Source organism: Hypanus sabinus, chromosome 5, assembly GCF_030144855.1.
Source record: "Hypanus sabinus isolate sHypSab1 chromosome 5, sHypSab1.hap1, whole genome shotgun sequence".
Classification (NCBI taxonomy): domain Eukaryota; kingdom Metazoa; phylum Chordata; class Chondrichthyes; order Myliobatiformes; family Dasyatidae; genus Hypanus; species Hypanus sabinus.
The window spans coordinates 149,015,441-149,034,557 of record NC_082710.1 but is presented as its reverse complement, the minus strand read 5'-3'; the positions used below and the strand labels follow the sequence as shown (position 1 = coordinate 149,034,557).

The following is a 19,117-nucleotide window of genomic DNA, read 5'->3' as shown; positions in this document are numbered from 1 at the left end:
ATGGAAAGTGTTGACAGGGAATGGAGGGATATGGAACGTGTTGACAGGGAATGGAGGGATATGGAAAGTGCTGACAGGGAATGGAGGGATATGGAACGTGCTGACAGGGAATGGAGGGATATAGAAAGTGTTGACAGGGAATGGAGTGATATGGAACGTGTTGACAGGGAATGGAGGGATATGGAAAGTGCTGACAGGGAATGGAGGGATATGGAACGTGCTGACAGGGAATGGAGGGATATGGAACGTGTTGACAGGTGGAATCAGATAGTTGCCATTATGGAGGACACAGACATGTTGGGCCAAAGTCTCTCCAGGGGTCAATCGGGTAATCGGCCGTTGAAAATTTGTACCCCGTGCCTGGTCCCTGGTGCCACCTATAGGTGTTCCTCATTTCTGCGTGGCACCTATAGGTGCTCTCCGCAGCAAACTGCAGTTTCTGGATCTACCCGACAACAAGTGACGCTGGGCGCTGCCCTCGCTGATTGGCTGGAAGCAGCCGCTGTTTTGGGGGATTCTTGTTCAGTTTCAAAGCCTGGGAAGCCCCCAGCCCCTATCCGAGACTCGGGGTGTCACCCTGCCGTCCTGCTGTGGATCGGGATCGGGGTGGGGTTGTGGGACGGTGCTCTGTACCCTCCTGTCCCGTTCCGGCTGTACTTTCTGTTTCACTTCTGTGCCGGACACTGCCCCAGACGGCGGTCGGGAGAGAGTAGACGGCGGACAGCGAGATGCAGACGACATCGGGACTCATCGGCGGTTCTACCGTGCCAGTTACCACCGGGGTAGGTTTTGGGGAGCCCCGGTCCCGCGCAGAGATCGGCGGTACTGGGCGGGACCCGGTAGAGTGGGGCAGTGCTGGGGACCCGGGGGGGGGGGGGGGGTATGTGAGACCTAGAGGGGTTGAAACCACAGGGGAAGTGATGCTGGGGGGTCGCTACCTGCGGCAGGGTCCGGCACCGAGCCGGTGGGGCGAGGTCTGCCTCCTGCTCTCGGGGGGAAAACGGGCGGCGGAGGTTCACAGCGGAATTCCCCGCTGCTGTGGGAAGGATTCCCATATGCTGGCCGCGGTGACCTGCGGCACTGGTGCCGTCCCCCAGCGCTGGGGACCCGGATTCCCTCCTGAGTCCCGACGCTGCCCGTCTCAAGTTTACGCGTTCTGCCAGTGATTGGATCTCACCCGGTGCTCCGGTTTCCTCCCACGTCTCAAAGACGTGTGGTATCAGTCGGGTCATCAGTCGCTGCAAATTGCCCCGTGTTGAGCTAAGGGGTGACATCTCGGGAGGGAGAGGAAAGAAACCGCGCGGATTTGGAAGGCCGAGTGGCCTGCTCCACGCAGCGTGACGCGGCGTGGCGGGAATGCAGTCTGTTCAGACCTAGACCCAACATCTTCCCGGTTCTCTCCCCACGATCCCTACCTCACATCAACTCGATTCCCCCAAGTCTACCCGAATCCCGCATTTACCCCCACATCTCGGTGAGACCGCAGTGTGGACAGGTTACTCTGCAATTAATGTCCAGGGACTGTGTGAGACCGCAGTGTGGACAAGGTTACTCTACAATTAATGTCCAGGGTCTCAGTGAGACCAGAGCGTGGACAGGTTACCCTGCAATTAATGTCCTGGGACTGTGTGAGACGCAGAGTGGACAGGTTACTCTGCAGAAATTGTCCAGGGTCTGGTTGAGACCAGAGTGTGGACAGGTTACTCTGCAATTAATGTCCAGGGTCTGTGTGAGATCACAGTGTGGACGGGTTACTCTGCAGTAAGTCCAGGGTCTCAGTGAGACCAGAGTGTGGACAGGTTACTCTGCAATTAATGCCCAGGGTCTCAGGGAGACCACAGAGTGGACAGGTTACTCTGCAGAAATTGTCCAGGGTCTGGGTGAGACCAGAGTGTGGACAGGCTACTCTGCAATTAATGTCCAGGGTCTGTGTGAGATCACAGTGTGGACGGGTTACTCTGCAATTAATGCCCAGGGTCTCAGTGAGACCAGGGAGTGGACAGGTTACTCAGCAGAAATTGTCCAGGGTCTGGGTAAGACCACAGTGTGGACAGGTTACTCAGCAGAAATTGTCCAGGGTCTGTGTGAGACCATGGTTTGGACAGGTTTGTGATGGTTATGTGGGACTGATGTCCTAGACACAGGGGTAGTACAGTGAAGATTCACTAGATGGGTTCACTGACTGGCTTTGCTTGTGGAGGAGAGACTGGGTCCAGATATTGGGAGGAGTGGTGACCTAAATGAAAACTTCCCAAATTCCGGTGCTGGACAGGTAGATCAGGGAGTGAGTTCCCCTCTCCCCAGTTAGAGGAGTCTAGGTTCTCTCAGAATAAGGAGTAGGTCTTTCGGACTATAATGTCTGTTCTAAACATAACACTTAGTTAAATCGTAAACACAAACGATTCTGTGGATGCTGGAAATCCAGAGCAACATCCACAAAAGCTGGAGGAACGCAGCAGGTCAGACAGCATTACTGCAAGTGGATAAATTGTTGACATTTCGAGCTGAGACTTTTCATCGGGACTGAATGAAGGTTTCAGCCCGAAACATCAACTGTTTTCCTCCCCATAGATGCTGCCTGACCTGCTGAGTTCCTCCAGCATTTTGTGTGTGTTATATTCCTCATCTCTCCCTCCACATCCTTCAACACCCTCCTGTCCATCCCAGCTCCCACTTTCTACTGTTGGTCTTCCACCTCTGCTTCCCTCCACCTCCCAACTCCACCTGCCCCTCCCCTCGCCCACCATCACCACTTCTCTCCCACCCTCATCTCACCCCTCACCCTCTCCCCACCTTCCCCCTCACCTTTCCACATACATACCTCCCACACCTCTCCTTCCTCACTTTGCCTTCACCTCCTCCTCCCAACCTTTCCTTCTCCCTACCTTTCCCCATCCCTCACTTCTCCCACTTCCTCACCACTCCCTCCCCATTCATTACCATCCTTTACATTTCTCACTCCAACCAATTTCTCCAATCTTCACCATCCCCTTTACCTCTTCTCTATCCCCCTTCCTCATCCTCATTCCCATGTCCCACTCCTTCTCCCTCTCCCCTAAACCATACCCCTCCACTATTCCCTCTCAATGTCTCTCCCTACCCCCCTTTTACTACTGCACCCACCATCGACTCCCTCCATCCCTCAGTTCTCTCACTCCCACCCATCAGCTCTCCCCCAACCTTCATCTCACCCCTACTTCACCACTCTCCCTCATCCCTCGGCTCTACCTCATCCCTCACCCTTTCCCCACCCCACCTCTCCCCCCACCCCTCCCTATCCACTCCACCACTTTGTAATCTCCTCCCCGGCCTCACCCACACCATCACCTCTCCCTGACCAATCGGCTCTCCATCTCCCTTGGTGCTCCCTTCCCCCTCATCTCTCCCTTCTGCCTTGCCTTTCCCTCCCCTGTTGTCTCTCCTTCCCCTCACCTCTGTCTCAGCCCCCTGACCCTCCTTCCACCCCCTCAGCTTGCCTCTCCATCCCCCATGCCTCTCCCCACCTGTGGGTGAGGGGTCCTGGGGTGTGAATTGAGGGTGTCGTGGTGTGGGTTCTTGGGGGCTGCACTCACAGGAGCAGCTGAGGGGCTTTGGGGTGATGGGTGATGAGGCTTCAGTCATCACTCCGTGGCATTGGGGCTGGGGAGGTCCAGAAGCTAGGGGACGATGGGAAGCTTGGGGTAGTGTGGTTGTGGAAATTGGGTTGGTATGGGGGGGGGGAGAATATGGTGTTTGATCACAATGAGGGAGGGGGATGGGGTGTGTGATCAGGGACAGATTACTGTTTGGAGATCCGGGTGACGGTTTGTTGCAGAGTGACCATTGGGTGTAGGGCAGGGGCAGGGTGTTCAGGTGATGGGATGGGGCTTGGGTCCAGTCTGTAATTAACTTCTAACACCAGTCCCCTCAGACCTTCACTCCCCCCACCCTAGTCCACACATCTCCCGGGTGGGGGAGGGGTAACCCCCTGGAGGAGTGAGCAGTGGGATCAGCCTGTGCCCATCTCCAATTCCTGGGCACCGGGTTTGGACCATTGAGAATACCAACACTGCTTCATGGCCAGTGTCCCACATCATGTATCCTCCCCCCAATGTAAAACAGCCACTTCCCCTTGCCTCACATGCTTGTTTCCCCCTCCCTCAACCAACAACTCCCTTGTTAACCACCCCCCCCCCCCCCCCAGGTCTGAGGAGGACGAGTCAACTGAAATTCCCCCCCCTCCCCGGTCTGAGGAGGACGTGTCATCTGAAATCCCACCCCCCTCCCCCTAGTAGGAGAAGGGATCACCCTGGGGTCGGGGTGGGGAGCTGGGCCGTGGACAGGGAGCTCTGTGTAGGTGGGGGTCTGGGTGGCAAGGGAGGGAGGGAGGTGAGGGTTTGTTGGTGAAGATGGAGGGGATAGGTAGGCAGGTGGTGGGAGGTGGGCTGTGGACAGGGAGGTGAGTGTATGCGTCTGATGTGTGTGTGTGTCTCTCTCTCTCTGTCTGCTGCAGACCACGATAATGGCGGTGGAGTTCGATGGAGGAATTGTGATCGCCTCAGACTCCCGGGTCTCGGGGGGGTAGGTTGGTCCTCACTGTCAACCTGTGACCACACCGACTGGAGTCTGACACTGTGCCCCAGGTGCTGCCCTCACCACATGACAACGTGCCCTCACCATCGGGCTGGTCACTCACTCAGGAACTTGGACACCACAGCACTGATTGCCCCTAGGGTGTGGTAACCACCCACGTTGTCCGGTCTGGACACCTCCCTCCCCCCATTCTGGGGGTGGGGGGTATAATTGCTGCCCTGATATTGGAGTGCATTGTTCCACGATTGCACCGCTGACACCAGCTCCTGATTACTAGGTTGTACAGCACAGAAACAGGGCTTTCGGCCCATCATGTTACTACTAGCCATTGTTCCCGTTTATATCAATCCAGTTTTCCAGCAGGTGGCCCCCAGCTCTCTCTGCCTTGGTGGTCTCAGTGCTTGTCCGGATATGGCAAATCCTGCCACTCCCCAGATTTTACAATTCTGGGCCAGCTGGGTGGGATTAGAACCCCTGTCCTCGAGTGATGTTCAGGACCTGACTGATGAACCAGTAACTCGACTGGTGTGATGTGGGGAACAGCAAGACCCCAGGGACACCAGCGAGATGAACGGGCAGTCACCCGTGGTAGGTGCGGGGAGTCCCCACAGGGGTGGGGGATTGTCCGAGCCTGAGTCCAGAGTCAGTAGCCCTCTGTGTGGGGTGTCAGAGTGGGAGGGGGTCAGTAGGATGGGGTGTGGGAGTGGGAGGGGTCAGTAGGATGAATTGTGGGGTTGCATTCGTGTAGTAGCGATGGGGTCAGCAGGGTGGGGTTTGGGAATGGGAGTGTGTTGGGGAGGGGATGGTTTAGCAGGGTGAGCTTTGGGAATGGGAGTGTGTCACTGATGGTGTTCCCTTGCCACCAGAGAAGAGGTGGTTAATCGTGTGATGAACAAGCTGACGCCCTTGCACGAGCGTATCTGCTGTGCTCTGTCCGGCTCTGCGGCCGACGCCCAGGCCATCGCTGACATCACTTCCTACCAGCTGGAGCTGCACAGGTACCTGGTCCGACCGCCTGGGGTGTGGGGAGGGGGTGGGAGTCCATGTGGAGATAGTGCTGTCCAAGCAGGGACAACAGGGTGGGAGGGGGCGTCCACTTTGGGAGGGAGGTTTTCTCTTTGGGGTTAGAGGGACAGGGACAGCCCAGCCTGGGATGGGGTATGTCTGATATGCAATGGAGGGTGGTTGCTTTGACTATGGTGGGGGTCACTGTCCTGCCTGTTGACATGAGCTGTCCATCTCCTGTTCACAGCCCACACTCTACTCACCATGTACAGTGGGAACCGCTCCACCAGCCCGTTCATGCTCCCAGAGCTTACCTTTGATCTCTCCCCAGTCCACTGCCCAGTGCCCTGTCCCCTGCATTGCCCAGAGCCTCACAAACCCTTCTTTATCTTCTGTGTTCTGGTCCTGTTGGCCCACCAACCACTAACGCCCTGTCCCACACCGGCTGGTCTCGATTCACGGTCCCTCAGTCAACACTCTCGTGCGTCTGAGGTCATTCTCATACTGAAGGACCTCTTTCCCAAACTCTGGGTCTGAGTGTACCACAGGATCCCAGCTCCATCGATATCTCTGTGGGGTTTTCCATCTCCTGCCCTAACCACACCCTGCGCACCCCTCCATCGATGATCGCACCGATGCTGCCTCCTGCTCTTGGGACAGTACAGTCACCATCTGCGCTACCAGTGTCTATCCTGGTCACACACTCACACCTTCCGTCTCTGATCCTTCCCCTCCTCACCTCCGACTCGGTAGTGTAGAGGTTAGAACAATAGTTTACAGCCCAGCAACTCGGGTTCAGTTCCTGCCCCTGCCTGTTAGGACTTTTCCGTGAGACCACGTGGGTTTCCAGACGTACCAGTTGAGTTATTTGGTCATTGTAAATTGTCCTGTGGTTAGGCTGGGATTAATTGGGGTAGTGGGGTGGCTCGAAACTCTGCGCTGTTCCACGGGCCCTGGAGCACGGCCTGTGAGCCGGTGAGCACTGGCGCTGTGTGCGTACAGTGTTACCGAGGGTCTGCAGAGACTGGCTGGGCTTTGGAGGTCACTGTCAATCCCCTGGCTGCCTCCATGAGTGTAAATCAATCAGCAGAAAGCCCAGTCTCAACCTGGGGCAACAGGTAGAGACACTCCCTGAGGGCTCCACAAACGCGACCTCCGGCTCATTCTCCGTGTGGCTAATCCCCAGGTGTTCCAAAGCCTCAAAGGGGTGCGGGTAGGAGGGGCAATTGGCCACTGTGCATTGGTCCCAGTGTACTGGAAATGAGACGGCTGTGGAGGTCCAGTCATTGGGTATATTTAAAGTGGAGGTTGAAAGGTTCTTGACTAGTATGGGTCTAAATGGTTATGGTGGGAATGCAGGGCATTGGGGTTGAGAGGGATAACGAAACAGTGGAGCAGACTAGATGGGCCAAATGGCCTAATTCTGTTCCTATGTCATATTGTCTAATGGGAGGTGGGTGATATTGGGGATGTGGGGAGGGTTGCGGGAAGGTCTGGTTGGTGGCTGGTATGGAGCAGGTGGGCCGAAGGGCCTGTTTCCCATCGGACTGACGAGATTGCCCTCCCTACCCCAGTCTGGAGCTGCAGGAAGAGCCCCGGGTCCGAGCCGCTGCCGCCCTGGTCAGGAACATCTGCTACAAGTACAAGGAAGAACTGCTGGCACATCTCATTGTGGCAGGGTGGGACCGCAGCCACCAGGGTCAGGTAATCCCAGCCGCTGGGTGCAGTCCGTCCCCACGTACCCCGCCTGGGGTCCATCCTGCCTGGGCAAACATGGTTTATCCCCACGTACCCCCACCCACGTAAATGCACTCTGACACCAGTACCCTCCCATGTAAATGTGTACTGTTCCCAGCTACACCCACCTGTGTAAACCGGTCTGTCACGGGGTAACCCAAGCCCTGTTAACACCATCCATCCCCGGCTAAGCCTGCCTGTGTAAATGTCTGTGCATATCTCCACCTGTTTAAACGCAGTCCATGATGATGCAGTCCCCATCCGTGTCAGTGGTCTGTACAGGGTACACCGCCTGCATAAACATAAGCCTGCCTGTGTAAACACATCTGTCCACCCATTTAAACGCAGTCCTTGATGATGCAGTTGCCACCCACGTAATGGTCTGTCACAGGGTACCCCGCCTGCGTAAATGCAGTCTATCCCTTGGTACCTCATGAAAATGCAGAATTCCACACAGTACCCTGACACGGTCTTTCTCTGGCTGTAGCCCCTGTTCTGTGTATACCCAATCCCTCCTCCTGACGCCCGTCCGCACCCCATTCTGTTGTAGGGTTGGAGTTTTCGGTGTCCTTCCCCCGGGACGAAACTGATCGTGTTGGGGAAGGGACTGTTATGAACTGTAACGTCTTAGGAAAAAAACCAGCAGCAATAGACTACACATAGAGTCTGGCTTTGATGTTAAGACCACTCTCTTTATTAGTAACTACTCATAGTCACTTAAACCAAGGTAAACAAAAGTTAACAATGTTGTGTGTGTGTGTGTGTGTGTGTGTGTGTGTATGTTTATATATATACATGTAAATATGACTCCCAAACTATATTGAGCTTGAGGGGGGCTAACAAGGTTTAGAGCCTTGAGATGGTAAAGTAGGAAAGTTCAGTAATCTGTAAAATAAATGATGGGAGAGAGATATTTGTGATCCAGGGTAAATGTAGAGAAGGCAATTTCGTCAAATTCTACAGGGTCCACAATGCAGAGACTGAATATCAGTTGTCCAAGATTCTCCGTCGAGTCGTTCCAAATCCACGTACGAATTATCACCGAAAGTGGCCTGTCACAGGGATATCGTCTTCAAGTGATTGTCACACAACATACCTAGGCAAGGGTTAACACACACAGGATACCCCAGAAAATCCACCCCCATGGATTATGCGAGGTGACAGCCACACATTCGACGTGCACTGGATCGATAATCAACCCACCCTTGTGGGCATAGGAGAGTTCCAGACGTTAGCTGCAACAAGCTGAAGCTACTGGCTTTTCAGTTTTGCTCTCTCTCTCTCTCTCCCTCTCTCTCTCTGCTACTACTGAAAGTCGCTCTCTCTCCCTCGGTATAAACGCCTGAAGCAATCCATTTCAGTCTGTCACTGACGTCATAGTCCCGCCTCACTTCGGCACTCCCTTAAAGTGACAGTCCACAGCAAACGAAACCTATGGGTTCGTACCAGGGTGGTCCCGTGAACACGGTGACAGTGTGCTGGAGTTGCAGACAGCAGTGCAGTGTCACCATGGTGAGGGGAGGGGGGTCTGTGCTGGTCTGGTGTGTTGATCCTGCGCTCTGGTCCCCAGGTGTACGTCACACTGGGCGGGATGCTCGTCAGGCAGCCCTGCGCAATCGGGGGCTCTGGGAGCAGCTACATCTACGGATACGTGGACGCCAATTACAGAGCTGGCATGAGCAGGGATGAGTGCAAACAGTTCGTAACTAATGGTGAGTGATGGTGGGTGTCTCCCATCCACTCCCCCATTCTCTCCTACTCTCTGCCCTTCTCTCCCTCCCTCTCTCCTTCGCTCCTTCCCTCCCTTTATCTCTCCTTCCCTCTTTGCCTCTCCCCCTCCTTCTCTCCCTATCTCCTCTCACTCGCTCTCTCCTTCCCTCTTACTCTCCCTTTTTCTGTGCTGGAGCCTGCGCCGGGATTGGAGTGGGTATGAATTTTGTGGGCTGTATGTTGCTGGGGGGGGGGGGGGTGGGGGTGGTGTCAAGGTCTGATCTCACTGGTGATTGAACTTTTTCCCTCGCTCTCTCTATCTCACACTACCCCCTCCCTCTCCACAAGCTGACCTCACTAATGGTAGTCTTTTTTCCTCTCCCTCCCCCTGGGTTGGGGTGGGGTGTTGGTAGGCATGTGTATTGCACAGAGATCTCCCTAACAGCAGTCTCCCTCTCTCTCTCCCTCTCTCTCTGATCAGCCATTGCTTTGGCCATTAGCCGGGATGGCTCCAGTGGAGGGGTGATCTTCCTCAACACCATTACGGAGAAGGGCGCAGAACACCAGGTCATACTGCCCAACGAGATGCCTCGCTTCTACGACGAGTGACGCCCTGCGGTCACCTGACGTCTGACCCGGAGACCCCGTGTTCCAGAGCTTTGTTACCCGGAAACCCGTGGCTCGGAAACGACGGGCGGAGCAGGTCCCAGTGGGTGGGGGAGATCACGGTTACAACCCACACCCACCCTCAGTAACACAGTCCCTGCTCTCACACACCGGTGGGGGGCAACGGTGACCCAGTACCGGCCCGTGTCACCCAGTGACAGCTCCCGGAGCCGCTGCAGAGCCTGGACTGGAAACCCGAGGTACAGGGTACGGACAGTGACAGGGTTTAATCAATAATAAACGACTCCTTAATACTGAACCTGTACCAGCCTGAACCTTGGGAGAAACAATCGGAAATGGGAGGTTGTACAACAGTTTAAGTTTTATTCAATCTGTGCAGATTGAGTCAGAGAAAGGAACACCAAACACAGAGCAGAGCATGGGAACAGGCCGTTCCGCCCATCAACTTGTGCCTGACCAGTTAGTTCCTAATGCCGACACGTGGTAGCATGAGACATAGAAGGAGAGTTCGGACATTCGGCCCATTGAGTCTGCTCCAGAGCATGTCTTCTCCATTTTCCACATTTCCCATCCAACAGCCTCTTGACCAGTTCTGTCACATCCGGCTCCTGACAGACCCACAGCATTCACCCACCCACCGCTCTCTGTGCGCCTGCCCCTTTAAACGTTCTCCTACACACATTAAACCCATGTCCACTAGAATTTAACGTTTCCAGTCTGGGAACAGACTCTGATTTTCCAGCTCTCTGTGCCTCTGATAATCTGATAAAGCTCCATCAGGTCTCCCTTCAGCCCCAGGTACTCCAGAGATCACAGCCGCTATTTGTCCAACCTCGTTCCCCCTCCAACACCCCCACATCCTTCCTGTCACACAGTGCACACACAACTCCAAGTGTGGACTCTCCAAACAATTACACGTTTTATAACAGAGTGTAAGAATCACACCCAGGGTCACCCTGTACACCCCAAACCCACTGATACACCCGGGGGTCAGCCTGTACACCCCCAAACCCACTGATACACCCGGGGTCACCCTGTACACCCCACACCCACTGATACACCCGGGGTCACCCTGTACACCCCACACCCACTGATACACCCGGGGTCACCATGTACACCCCCAAACCCAATGACACACCTGGGGTCACCCTGTACACCCCCAAACCAACTGACACACCTGGGGTCACCCTGTACACCCCCAAACCAACTGATACACCCGGGGTCAACCTGTACACCCCCAAACCCACTGACACACCCGGGATCACACTGTACACCACCAAACCCACTGACACACCCGGGGTCACCCTGTACACCCGCAAACCCAAACCCACTGACATACCCGGGGTCACCCTGTACACCCTACACCCACTGACACACCCGGGGTCACCCTGTACACCCCCAAACCCACTGACATACCCGGGGTCACCCTGTACACCCTACACCCACTGACACACCCGGGGTCACCCTGTACACCCCCACACTCAGGGACACAGCTGAGACAAACCTCACTGGCCCTGGGGAACAACACTCGTGTCAACGTTGGAACAAACCCCCCCACCCTCAGTTTGTGAAGTTTCACGATTTTTAGATGTCATTTCCCGTACATTAGTGTTAAAGGGGAAGGAAAGAATTACTATTCCCGCCGTTCACAGTGATTACAGCTGATCTGTGTTCCCGTAACCCAGAAATCTGTGACCAGAGATAACAGTTCCTGAACTGGGGAGCTGTTAGCCCACATATCCAGTCAAAGTCGAGTTTATTGACACATACAGGACGACATGGATCCACAGATTTTGGTCGCAGGAACATCACTGGTCGGAGTCTCAGATAAACAGCGTTCACATGTAAATACAATCACAGGTACATGAGAGAGAGTACTGACAATGATATAGACCGAACACAGAATGATATGGACCTAACATAAACACAAAGAATATCTGCAGATGCTGGAAATATTGAAGAAATACACGCAAAATCCTAGAGAACTCGGCAGATCAGGAGCTGAATAAACAGTCGACGTTTCGGGCCGAGACCCTGCCTCAGACTTTGTTTTACTGAACTGTAGTGGTGATCACAGTTTTGCCAATTTGATGGGAAGTAGCAGCTCCTGAAGCGAGAAGATAGGAGTTTCGATCCGTATCGCCAAGTATAGAGAGCAGCCGGGTCTGGTGGGTCTGCAGGAGTAAATCCCACATACAGTGGTAGGTGGTGTATCTGTTAGAGGGCCCGAAGGGCCGTCGCCCCGTCACCCAGCCCACACTGTTCACCTGGTGAGATCGGTCCCGGCAACAGACCGCCACAGGAAACGTTCTCCTTTTTTGTATCAAAACTATAAAAGTTTATTAACAACACCCATACAGAAGACAATCAATATTCTCAAAACAGTAGCTACACTCCAGTTACTGCGGTGGATAAAACAACCTAGACCGCGGGGCGGGGAGGCCACCACTCACGGAAATGCCCCAATGTGCCGCCGCGACCGCGAGTTCCCACTCCAAGGACAACGCTCTCCTCGGGAAACGGGCAGGCAGTCGGCCCGGGCGGCGTCCTCCACCTTCCGCTGTCTAGACCCGTGTCTGGCAGAGGAACGCCAGGAAGTGACAGGCGTGCGGGCCCCGGAGCGGCGCGGTGGGAACGACCCCGAGACGGCCCACGTTGTCCGGACCCTGTCCCTGTGGTCTCCCGAGGCCTGGGTCCGACGCGCACATCGGGTGATGGTGCAGCCGGAATCGCTCCAGCACCCTGCGTCCCCCCGGCACCCACCACCCTAGGAACGGGACCAGTCCCCCCCGCCCCTGCAGGCAGAGTACCGTTCCCCAACGGGGTAGGAGCGCCCTTCCCGGAATCGGTCACCAAGTTCCTGGTAGAAGCGGGGTAAATCCCTCAGAGGGGCGCGGCCGACGTCGGCCTCAGCAATCAGACCATTGCCTTGATCAAGCAGCAGATGGAGCCAGCAGGCCGCTGTACACACCTCAGCCCAGGGAGGAGACGTTCAGCTCCACGACAACCGGTCAACGGGAGTGGAAGGACAGGACCTGGGAGTGGAAGGACAGGACCTGGGAGTGTTTGAGCATGAATCACGGAAGGCTGGTTTGTAGATGCAGCAGGCTGAGGAAGGGAAATGGAAATATCACAATCTCAATCTTTCCCCCCTCCTTACCACCCCTCTCTCCCTCCCGTCCCCTCCTCACCCCCTCACTCTCTTCCCACTCCACTCCCCTCCCCATCTCTACATTCCACCCTCTCCTCTCCCCTTCTTCCCCTCCCCATCTCACCGTCGCCCCTCTCTCACTATCCCCACCCCCACACTCCACTCCCCTCCCCATCTTCCCATTCCACCCTCTCCTCTCCCCTTCTTCCCCTCCCCATCTCTACATTCCACCCTCTCCTCTCCCCTTCTTCCCCTCCCCATCTCTACATTCCACCCTCTCCTCTCCCCTTCTTCCCCTCCCCATCTCTACATTCCACCCTCTCCCCTCCCCTGTCACCCTCGCCCCTCTCTTCTTATCCCCTCCCCACACTCCTCTCTCCTCCCCTTCTCTCCCCACTCCTCTCCCCTCCCATGCACCCTATCCCTCTCCCCTACCTCTCCCATCATCTCTTCCTTCCCCTCTCCCCTTCCATTTCCCCCTCATCCCATCCACACACACCCTTACTCACCCCTCTCTCCCCTTCCCTAACCCCCTCTGTCCCTCCCGTCCCCTCCTCACCCCCTCACTCTCTTCCCACTCCACTCCCCTCCCCATCTCTACATTCCACCCTCTCCTCTCCCCTTCTTCCCCTCCCCATCTCACCGTCGCCCCTCTCTCCCTATCCCCACCCCACTCCTCTCTCCTCCCCTTCTCTCCCCACTCCTCTCTCCTCCCCTTCTCTCCCCACTCCTCTCCCCTCCCATGCACCCTATCCCTCTTCCCTACCTCTCCCATCGTCTCTCCCTTCCCTCCCCCCACCCTTTCCATTTCCCCTCTCATCCTATCCACACACACCCTCACTCACCCCTCTCTCCCCTTCCCTATCCCCCTCTCTCCCTATCCCCACCCCCACACTCCACTCCACTCCCCATCTTCCCATTCCACCCTCTCCCCTCCCCTGTCACCCTCGCCCCTCTCTTCTTATCCCCTCCCCACACTCCTCTCTCCTCCCCTTCTCTCCCCACTCCTCTCCCCTCCCATGCACCCTATCCCTCTCCCCTACCTCTCCCATCATCTCTTCCTTCCTCTCTCCCCTTCCATTTCCCCCTCATCCCATCCACACACACACCCTTACTCACCCCTCTCTCCCCTTCCCTAACCCCCTCTCTCCCGCTACCATGCTCTCTCCCTGTACCCATCTCTCATGCACCCCTCTTTTCACCCTCTCTCCCCTTCCCTTCTCCCAGTCCTCTCCCCTTCTCAATCATATTCTCTCACTCTCTCCCTACCAACTCCTTCTCTCTCCCTCTCCCCTCTCTCTCTACCCTTCCCATCTCTCCCCACTTACTCTCCCCCTCTCTCACTCACCCCTTCTCTCTCCCAACTCCAGTCCTCTATACCTTCCCCTTCCCTCTCCCCTCCTCCTCTTTCACCATCTCCTCTCTCTCCTCCCTCTCATTCACTCCCCAAACCCTCTCTCCCCTTCCCCTCACTCTCACCCCTTCTCTCACCTCCCCTCTCTCTACTGCTATCACACACCCCCCCCCGTCCTCATCTGCCACACCTTCTCCTCTCACTCTTCCCTCTCATCTCTCCCCAAGCCACACCCTCTACCCTCCCACTCACCTCCCTCCCCACCCCTCACTCCCCTCCACCTCCTCCCGCTCCCCCCTCTCCTCTCCCCCACTAGATCCTGCCATCTCCCCCTTCCCTCTCTCACTCTCCTCTCCCTCCCTTTTCCTGTATCTCCCCCACCACTGTCCCTGCCCACTCTCCCCATCTTTCTCACTCCATCCCCTCCCTCTCTCCACCCTCCATCTCTCATCTCCATCCCCCTCACCTCTCCTCTCCCTTCCACATTCTCTCTCCCTTAACCTCCTTCACCCTCTCTACCCCTCCCCACTCTCTCCCTCTCCCCTCCTCCTCTCACCCACTCTCTCCCCTCCCCACTCCCCTCCTCCCCTCATTCCCCTACCCCTCACCTCCCCCCTTTCTCCCCACACTCATTTCTCCCGTGCCATCCCTCCCCATATGTCACCCTTCCCTCTCTACCTCTCCTCTCATTCTCCCTTCTCCACCCGCAGTCTCCCCATCTTCCCTTTCTCCCCTATATCTCCCCGCACTATTCCCTCCCGTCCCTCTCCCCTCCCTCCACGCTCCCCTCTCCCACTCTCTTCCTCCACCATAGTCTAACCTCCATAACAGTGGTCTCTCGCTCTCCCTCTAATTGGCTCGTGAGGGGGTACGTGTTGGATCGGGGTCCTGGGGGGTGGGTATTGCCCAGAGATTCATGATATTCTGTCTCTATCGGTCCCTTTCCCTTCCCCCCCCCCCCATGTCTCTCTCTCTCTGATCAGCCATTGCTTTGGCCATTAGCCGGGATCGCTCCAGTGGAGGGGTGATCTTCCTCACCACCATTACAGAGAAGGGCGCAGAACACCAGGTCATACTGCCCAACGAGATGCCTCGCTTCTACGACGAGTGACGCCCTGCGGTCACCTGACATCTGACCCGGAGACCCCGTGTTCCAGAGCTTTGTTACCCGGAAACCCGTGGCTGGGAAACGACGGGCGGAGCAGGTCCCAGTGGGTGGGGGAGATTACGGTTACAACCCACACCCACCCTCAGTAACACAGTCCCTGCTCTCACACACCGGTGGGGGGCAACGGTGACCCGGTACCGGCCCGTGTCACCCAGTGACAGCTCCCGGAGCCGCTGCAGAGCCTGGACTGGAAACCCGAGGTACAGGGTACGGACAGGGACGGGGTTTTTAATCCGTAATAAACGATTCCTTAATACTGAACCTGTACCAGCCTGAACCTTGGGAGAAACAATCGGAAATGGGAGGTTGTACAACAGTTTAAGTTTTATTCAATCTGTGCAGATTGAGTCAGAGAAAGGAACACCAAACACAGAACAGCGGAGCAGGGATCAGGCCGTTCGGCCCATCATCTTGCGCCTGACCAATTAGTCCAATGATTGAAAGGCTTGAGCATATAGACATTAAGAAAGAGGATGTGCTGGAGCTTTTGAAAAGCATTAAGTTAGATAGGTCACCGGGACGGAATGAGAGATACCCCAGGGTACTGTGGGAAGTGAGGGAGAAGACTGCTGAGCCTCTTGCAAAAGTCTTTGCATCATGAATAGGGACGGAGGATGTACTGGAGGATTGGAGGGTTACAAATGTTGTTCCCTTGCTCAAGAGACGGTGTAGAGATAATCCAGGAAATTACAGACCAGAGAGCTTCACTTCAGTGGTGGGGAAGTTGTTGGAGAAGATCCTGAGAGGCAGGGTTTATGAGCATTTGGAGAGACAATCTGATTGGGGATGGTCAGCGTGGCTTTGTCAAGGGCAGGTCACCAAACAATTACAGGTTTTATAACAGAGTGTGAGAATCACACCCGGGGTCACCCTGTACACCCCCAAATCACTACACACCCGGGGTCACCCTGTACACCCCCAAATCTCTACACACCCGGGGACACCCTGTACACACCACACCCACTGACCCAGGGTTACCCTGTACACCCCCAAATCACTACACACCCGGGGTCACCTTGTTCACACCACACCCACTGATACACCTGGGGTCACCCTGTACACCCCCAAATCACTACACACCCGGGGTCACCTTGTTCACACCACACCCACTGATACACCTGGGGTCACTCTGTACACCCCCAAATCACTACACACCCGGGGTCACCCTGTACACCCCCAAATCACTACACACCCGGGGTCACCTTGTACACACCACACCCACTGACACACCTGGTGTCACTCTGTACACCCCCAAATCACTACACACCCGGGGTCACCCTGTACACACCACACCCACTGACCCAGGGTTACCCTGTACACCCCCAAATCACTACACACCCGGGGACACCCTGTACACACCACACCCACTGACCCAGGGTTACCCTGTACACCCCCAAATCACTACACACCCGGGGTCACCTTGTTCACACCACACCCACTGACACACCTGGGGTCACTCTGTACACCCCCAAATCACTACACACTTGGGGTCAACTTGTACACCCCAAACCCACTGACACACCCGGGGTCACCCTGTACACCCCCACACTCACGGACACAGCTGAGACAAACCCCACTGGCCCTGGGGAACAACACTCATGTCAACGTTGGAACAAACCCCCCCACCCCCAGTTTGTGAAGTTTCACGATTTTTAGATGTCATTTCCCGTACATTAGTGTTAAAGGGGAAGGAAAGAATTACTATTCCCGCCGTTCACAGTGATTACAGCTGATCTGTGTTCCCGTAACCCAGAAATCTGTGACCAGAGATAACAGTTCCTGAACGGGGGAGATGTTAGCCCACATATCCAGTCAAAGTCGAGTTTATTGTCACATACAGGAGGACATGGATCCACAGATTTTGGTCGCAGGAACATCACTGGTCGGAGTCTCAGATAAACAGCGTTCACATGTAAATACAATCACAGCTACATGAGAGAGAGTACTGACAATGATATAGACCGAACACAGAATGATATGGACCTAACATAAACACAAGGAATATCTGCAGATACTGAAAATATTGAACAAACACACGCAAAATCCTAGAGAACTCGGCAGATCAGGAGCTGAATAAACAGTCGACGTTTCGGGCCGAGACCCTGCCTCAGACTTTGTTTTACTGAACTGTAGTGGTGATCACAGTTTTGCCAATTTGATGGGAAGTAGCAGCTCCTGAAGCGAGAAGATAGGAGTTTCGATCCGTATCGCCAAGTATAGAGAGCAGCCGGGTCTGGTGGGTCTGCAGGAGTAAATCCCACATACAGTGGTAGGTGGTGTATCTGTTAGAGGGCCCGAAGGGCCGTCGCCCCGTCACCCAGCCCACACTGCTCACCCGGTGAGATCGGTCCCGGCAACAGACCGCCACAGGAAACGTTCTCCTTTTTTGTATCAAAACTATAAAAGTTTATTAACAACACCCATACACAAGACAATCAATATTTTCAAAACAGTAGCTACACTCCAGTTACTGCGGTGGATAAAACAACCTAGACCGCGGGGCGGGGAGGCCACCACTCACGGAAATGCCCCAATGTGCCGCCGCGACCGCGAGTTCCCACTCCAAGGACAACGCTCTCCTCGGGGGAAACGGGCAGGCAGTCGGCCCGGGCGGCGTCCTCCACCTTCCGCTGTCTAGACCCGTGTCTGGCAGAGGAACGCCAGGAAGTGACAGGCGTGCGGGCCCCGGAGCGGCGCGGTGGGAACGACCCCGAGACGGCCCACGTTGTTCGGACCCTCTCCCTGTGGTCTCCCGAGGCCTGGGTCCGACGCGCACATCGGGTGATGGTGCAGCCGGAATCACTCCAGCACCCACCACCCTAGGAACGGGACCAGTCCCCCCCGCCCCTGCAGGCAGAGTACCGTTCCCCAACGGGGTAGGAGCGCCCTTCCCGGAATCGGTCACCAAGTTCCTGGTAGAAGCGGGGTAAATCCCTCAGAGGGGCGCGGCCGACGCCGGCATCAGCAATCAGACCATTGCCTTGATCAAGCAGCAGATGGAGCCAGCAGGCCGCTGTACACACCTCAGCCCGGGGAGGAGACGTTCAGCTCCACGACAACCGGTCAAAGGGAGTGGAAGGACAGGACCTGGGAGTGGAAGGACAGGACCTGGGAGTGTTTGTGCATGAATCACGGAAGGCTGGTTTGTAGATGCAGCAGGCTGAGGAAGGCAGATGTAAATATCACAATCTCAATCTTTCCCCTCTCCTTACCACCCCTCTCTCCCTCCCGTCCCCTCCTCACCCCCTCACTCTCTTCCCACTGCACTCCACTCCCCATCTCCCCATTCCACCCCCTCCTCTCCCCTTATTCCCCTCCCCTGTCACCCTCGCCCCTCTCTCCCTATCCCCACCCCCACACTCCACTCCCCTCCCCATCTTCCCCTCCCCATCTCACCGTCGCCCCTCTCTCCCTATCCCCACCCCACTCCTCTCTCCTCCCCTTCTCTCCCCACTCCTCTCCCCTCCCATGCACCCTATCCCTCTTCCCTACCTCTCCCATCGTCTCTCCCTTCCCTCCCTTCCCCCACCCCTTCCATTTCCCCTCTCATCCTATCCACACACACCCTCACTCACCCCTCTCTCCCCTTCCCTATCCCCCTCTCTCCCACTACCATGCTCTCTCCCTGTACCCATCTCTCATGTGCCCCTCTTTTCACCCTCTCTCCCCTTCCCCTCTCCCAGTCCTCTCCCCTTCTCAATCATAATCTCTCCCACTCTCCCTACCACCTCCTTCTGTCTCCCTCTCCCCTCTCTCTCTACCCTCCCCATCTCTCCCCACTTACTCTCTCCCT

The 19,117-nt window shown here is 55.9% G+C and overlaps 1 protein-coding gene across 1 annotated transcript; it reads left to right on the top strand.

Annotated features, from left to right (window-relative positions):
* The first annotated feature begins 581 nt into the window (after window positions 1-581).
* On the top strand, window positions 582-9,949 carry LOC132394438 (proteasome subunit beta type-9-like). The gene is made up of 6 exons (XM_059970598.1): window positions 582-782; window positions 4,493-4,560; window positions 5,439-5,570; window positions 7,152-7,281; window positions 8,885-9,026; window positions 9,506-9,949. Exons 1-6 carry the CDS (start codon window positions 729-731, stop codon window positions 9,631-9,633), a joined length of 654 nt encoding a protein of 217 aa, XP_059826581.1. The 5' UTR covers window positions 582-728; the 3' UTR covers window positions 9,634-9,949.
* The last annotated feature ends 9,168 nt before the right edge of the window (window positions 9,950-19,117 follow it).

What these genes read in the sequence shown, in the direction of transcription:
- LOC132394438 (XM_059970598.1), top strand. Translation starts at nt 729, where the DNA reads ATGCAGACGACATCGGGACTCATCGGCGGTTCTACCGTGCCAGTTACC. An exon ending in GACTCCCGGGTCTCGGGGGG is followed by an intron (nt 4,561 to 5,438) that starts GTAGGTTGGTCC and finishes CCTTGCCACCAG; the next exon opens with AGAAGAGGTGGTTAATCGTG. An exon ending in CAAACAGTTCGTAACTAATG is followed by an intron (nt 9,027 to 9,505) that starts GTGAGTGATGGT and finishes CTCTCTGATCAG; the next exon opens with CCATTGCTTTGGCCATTAGC.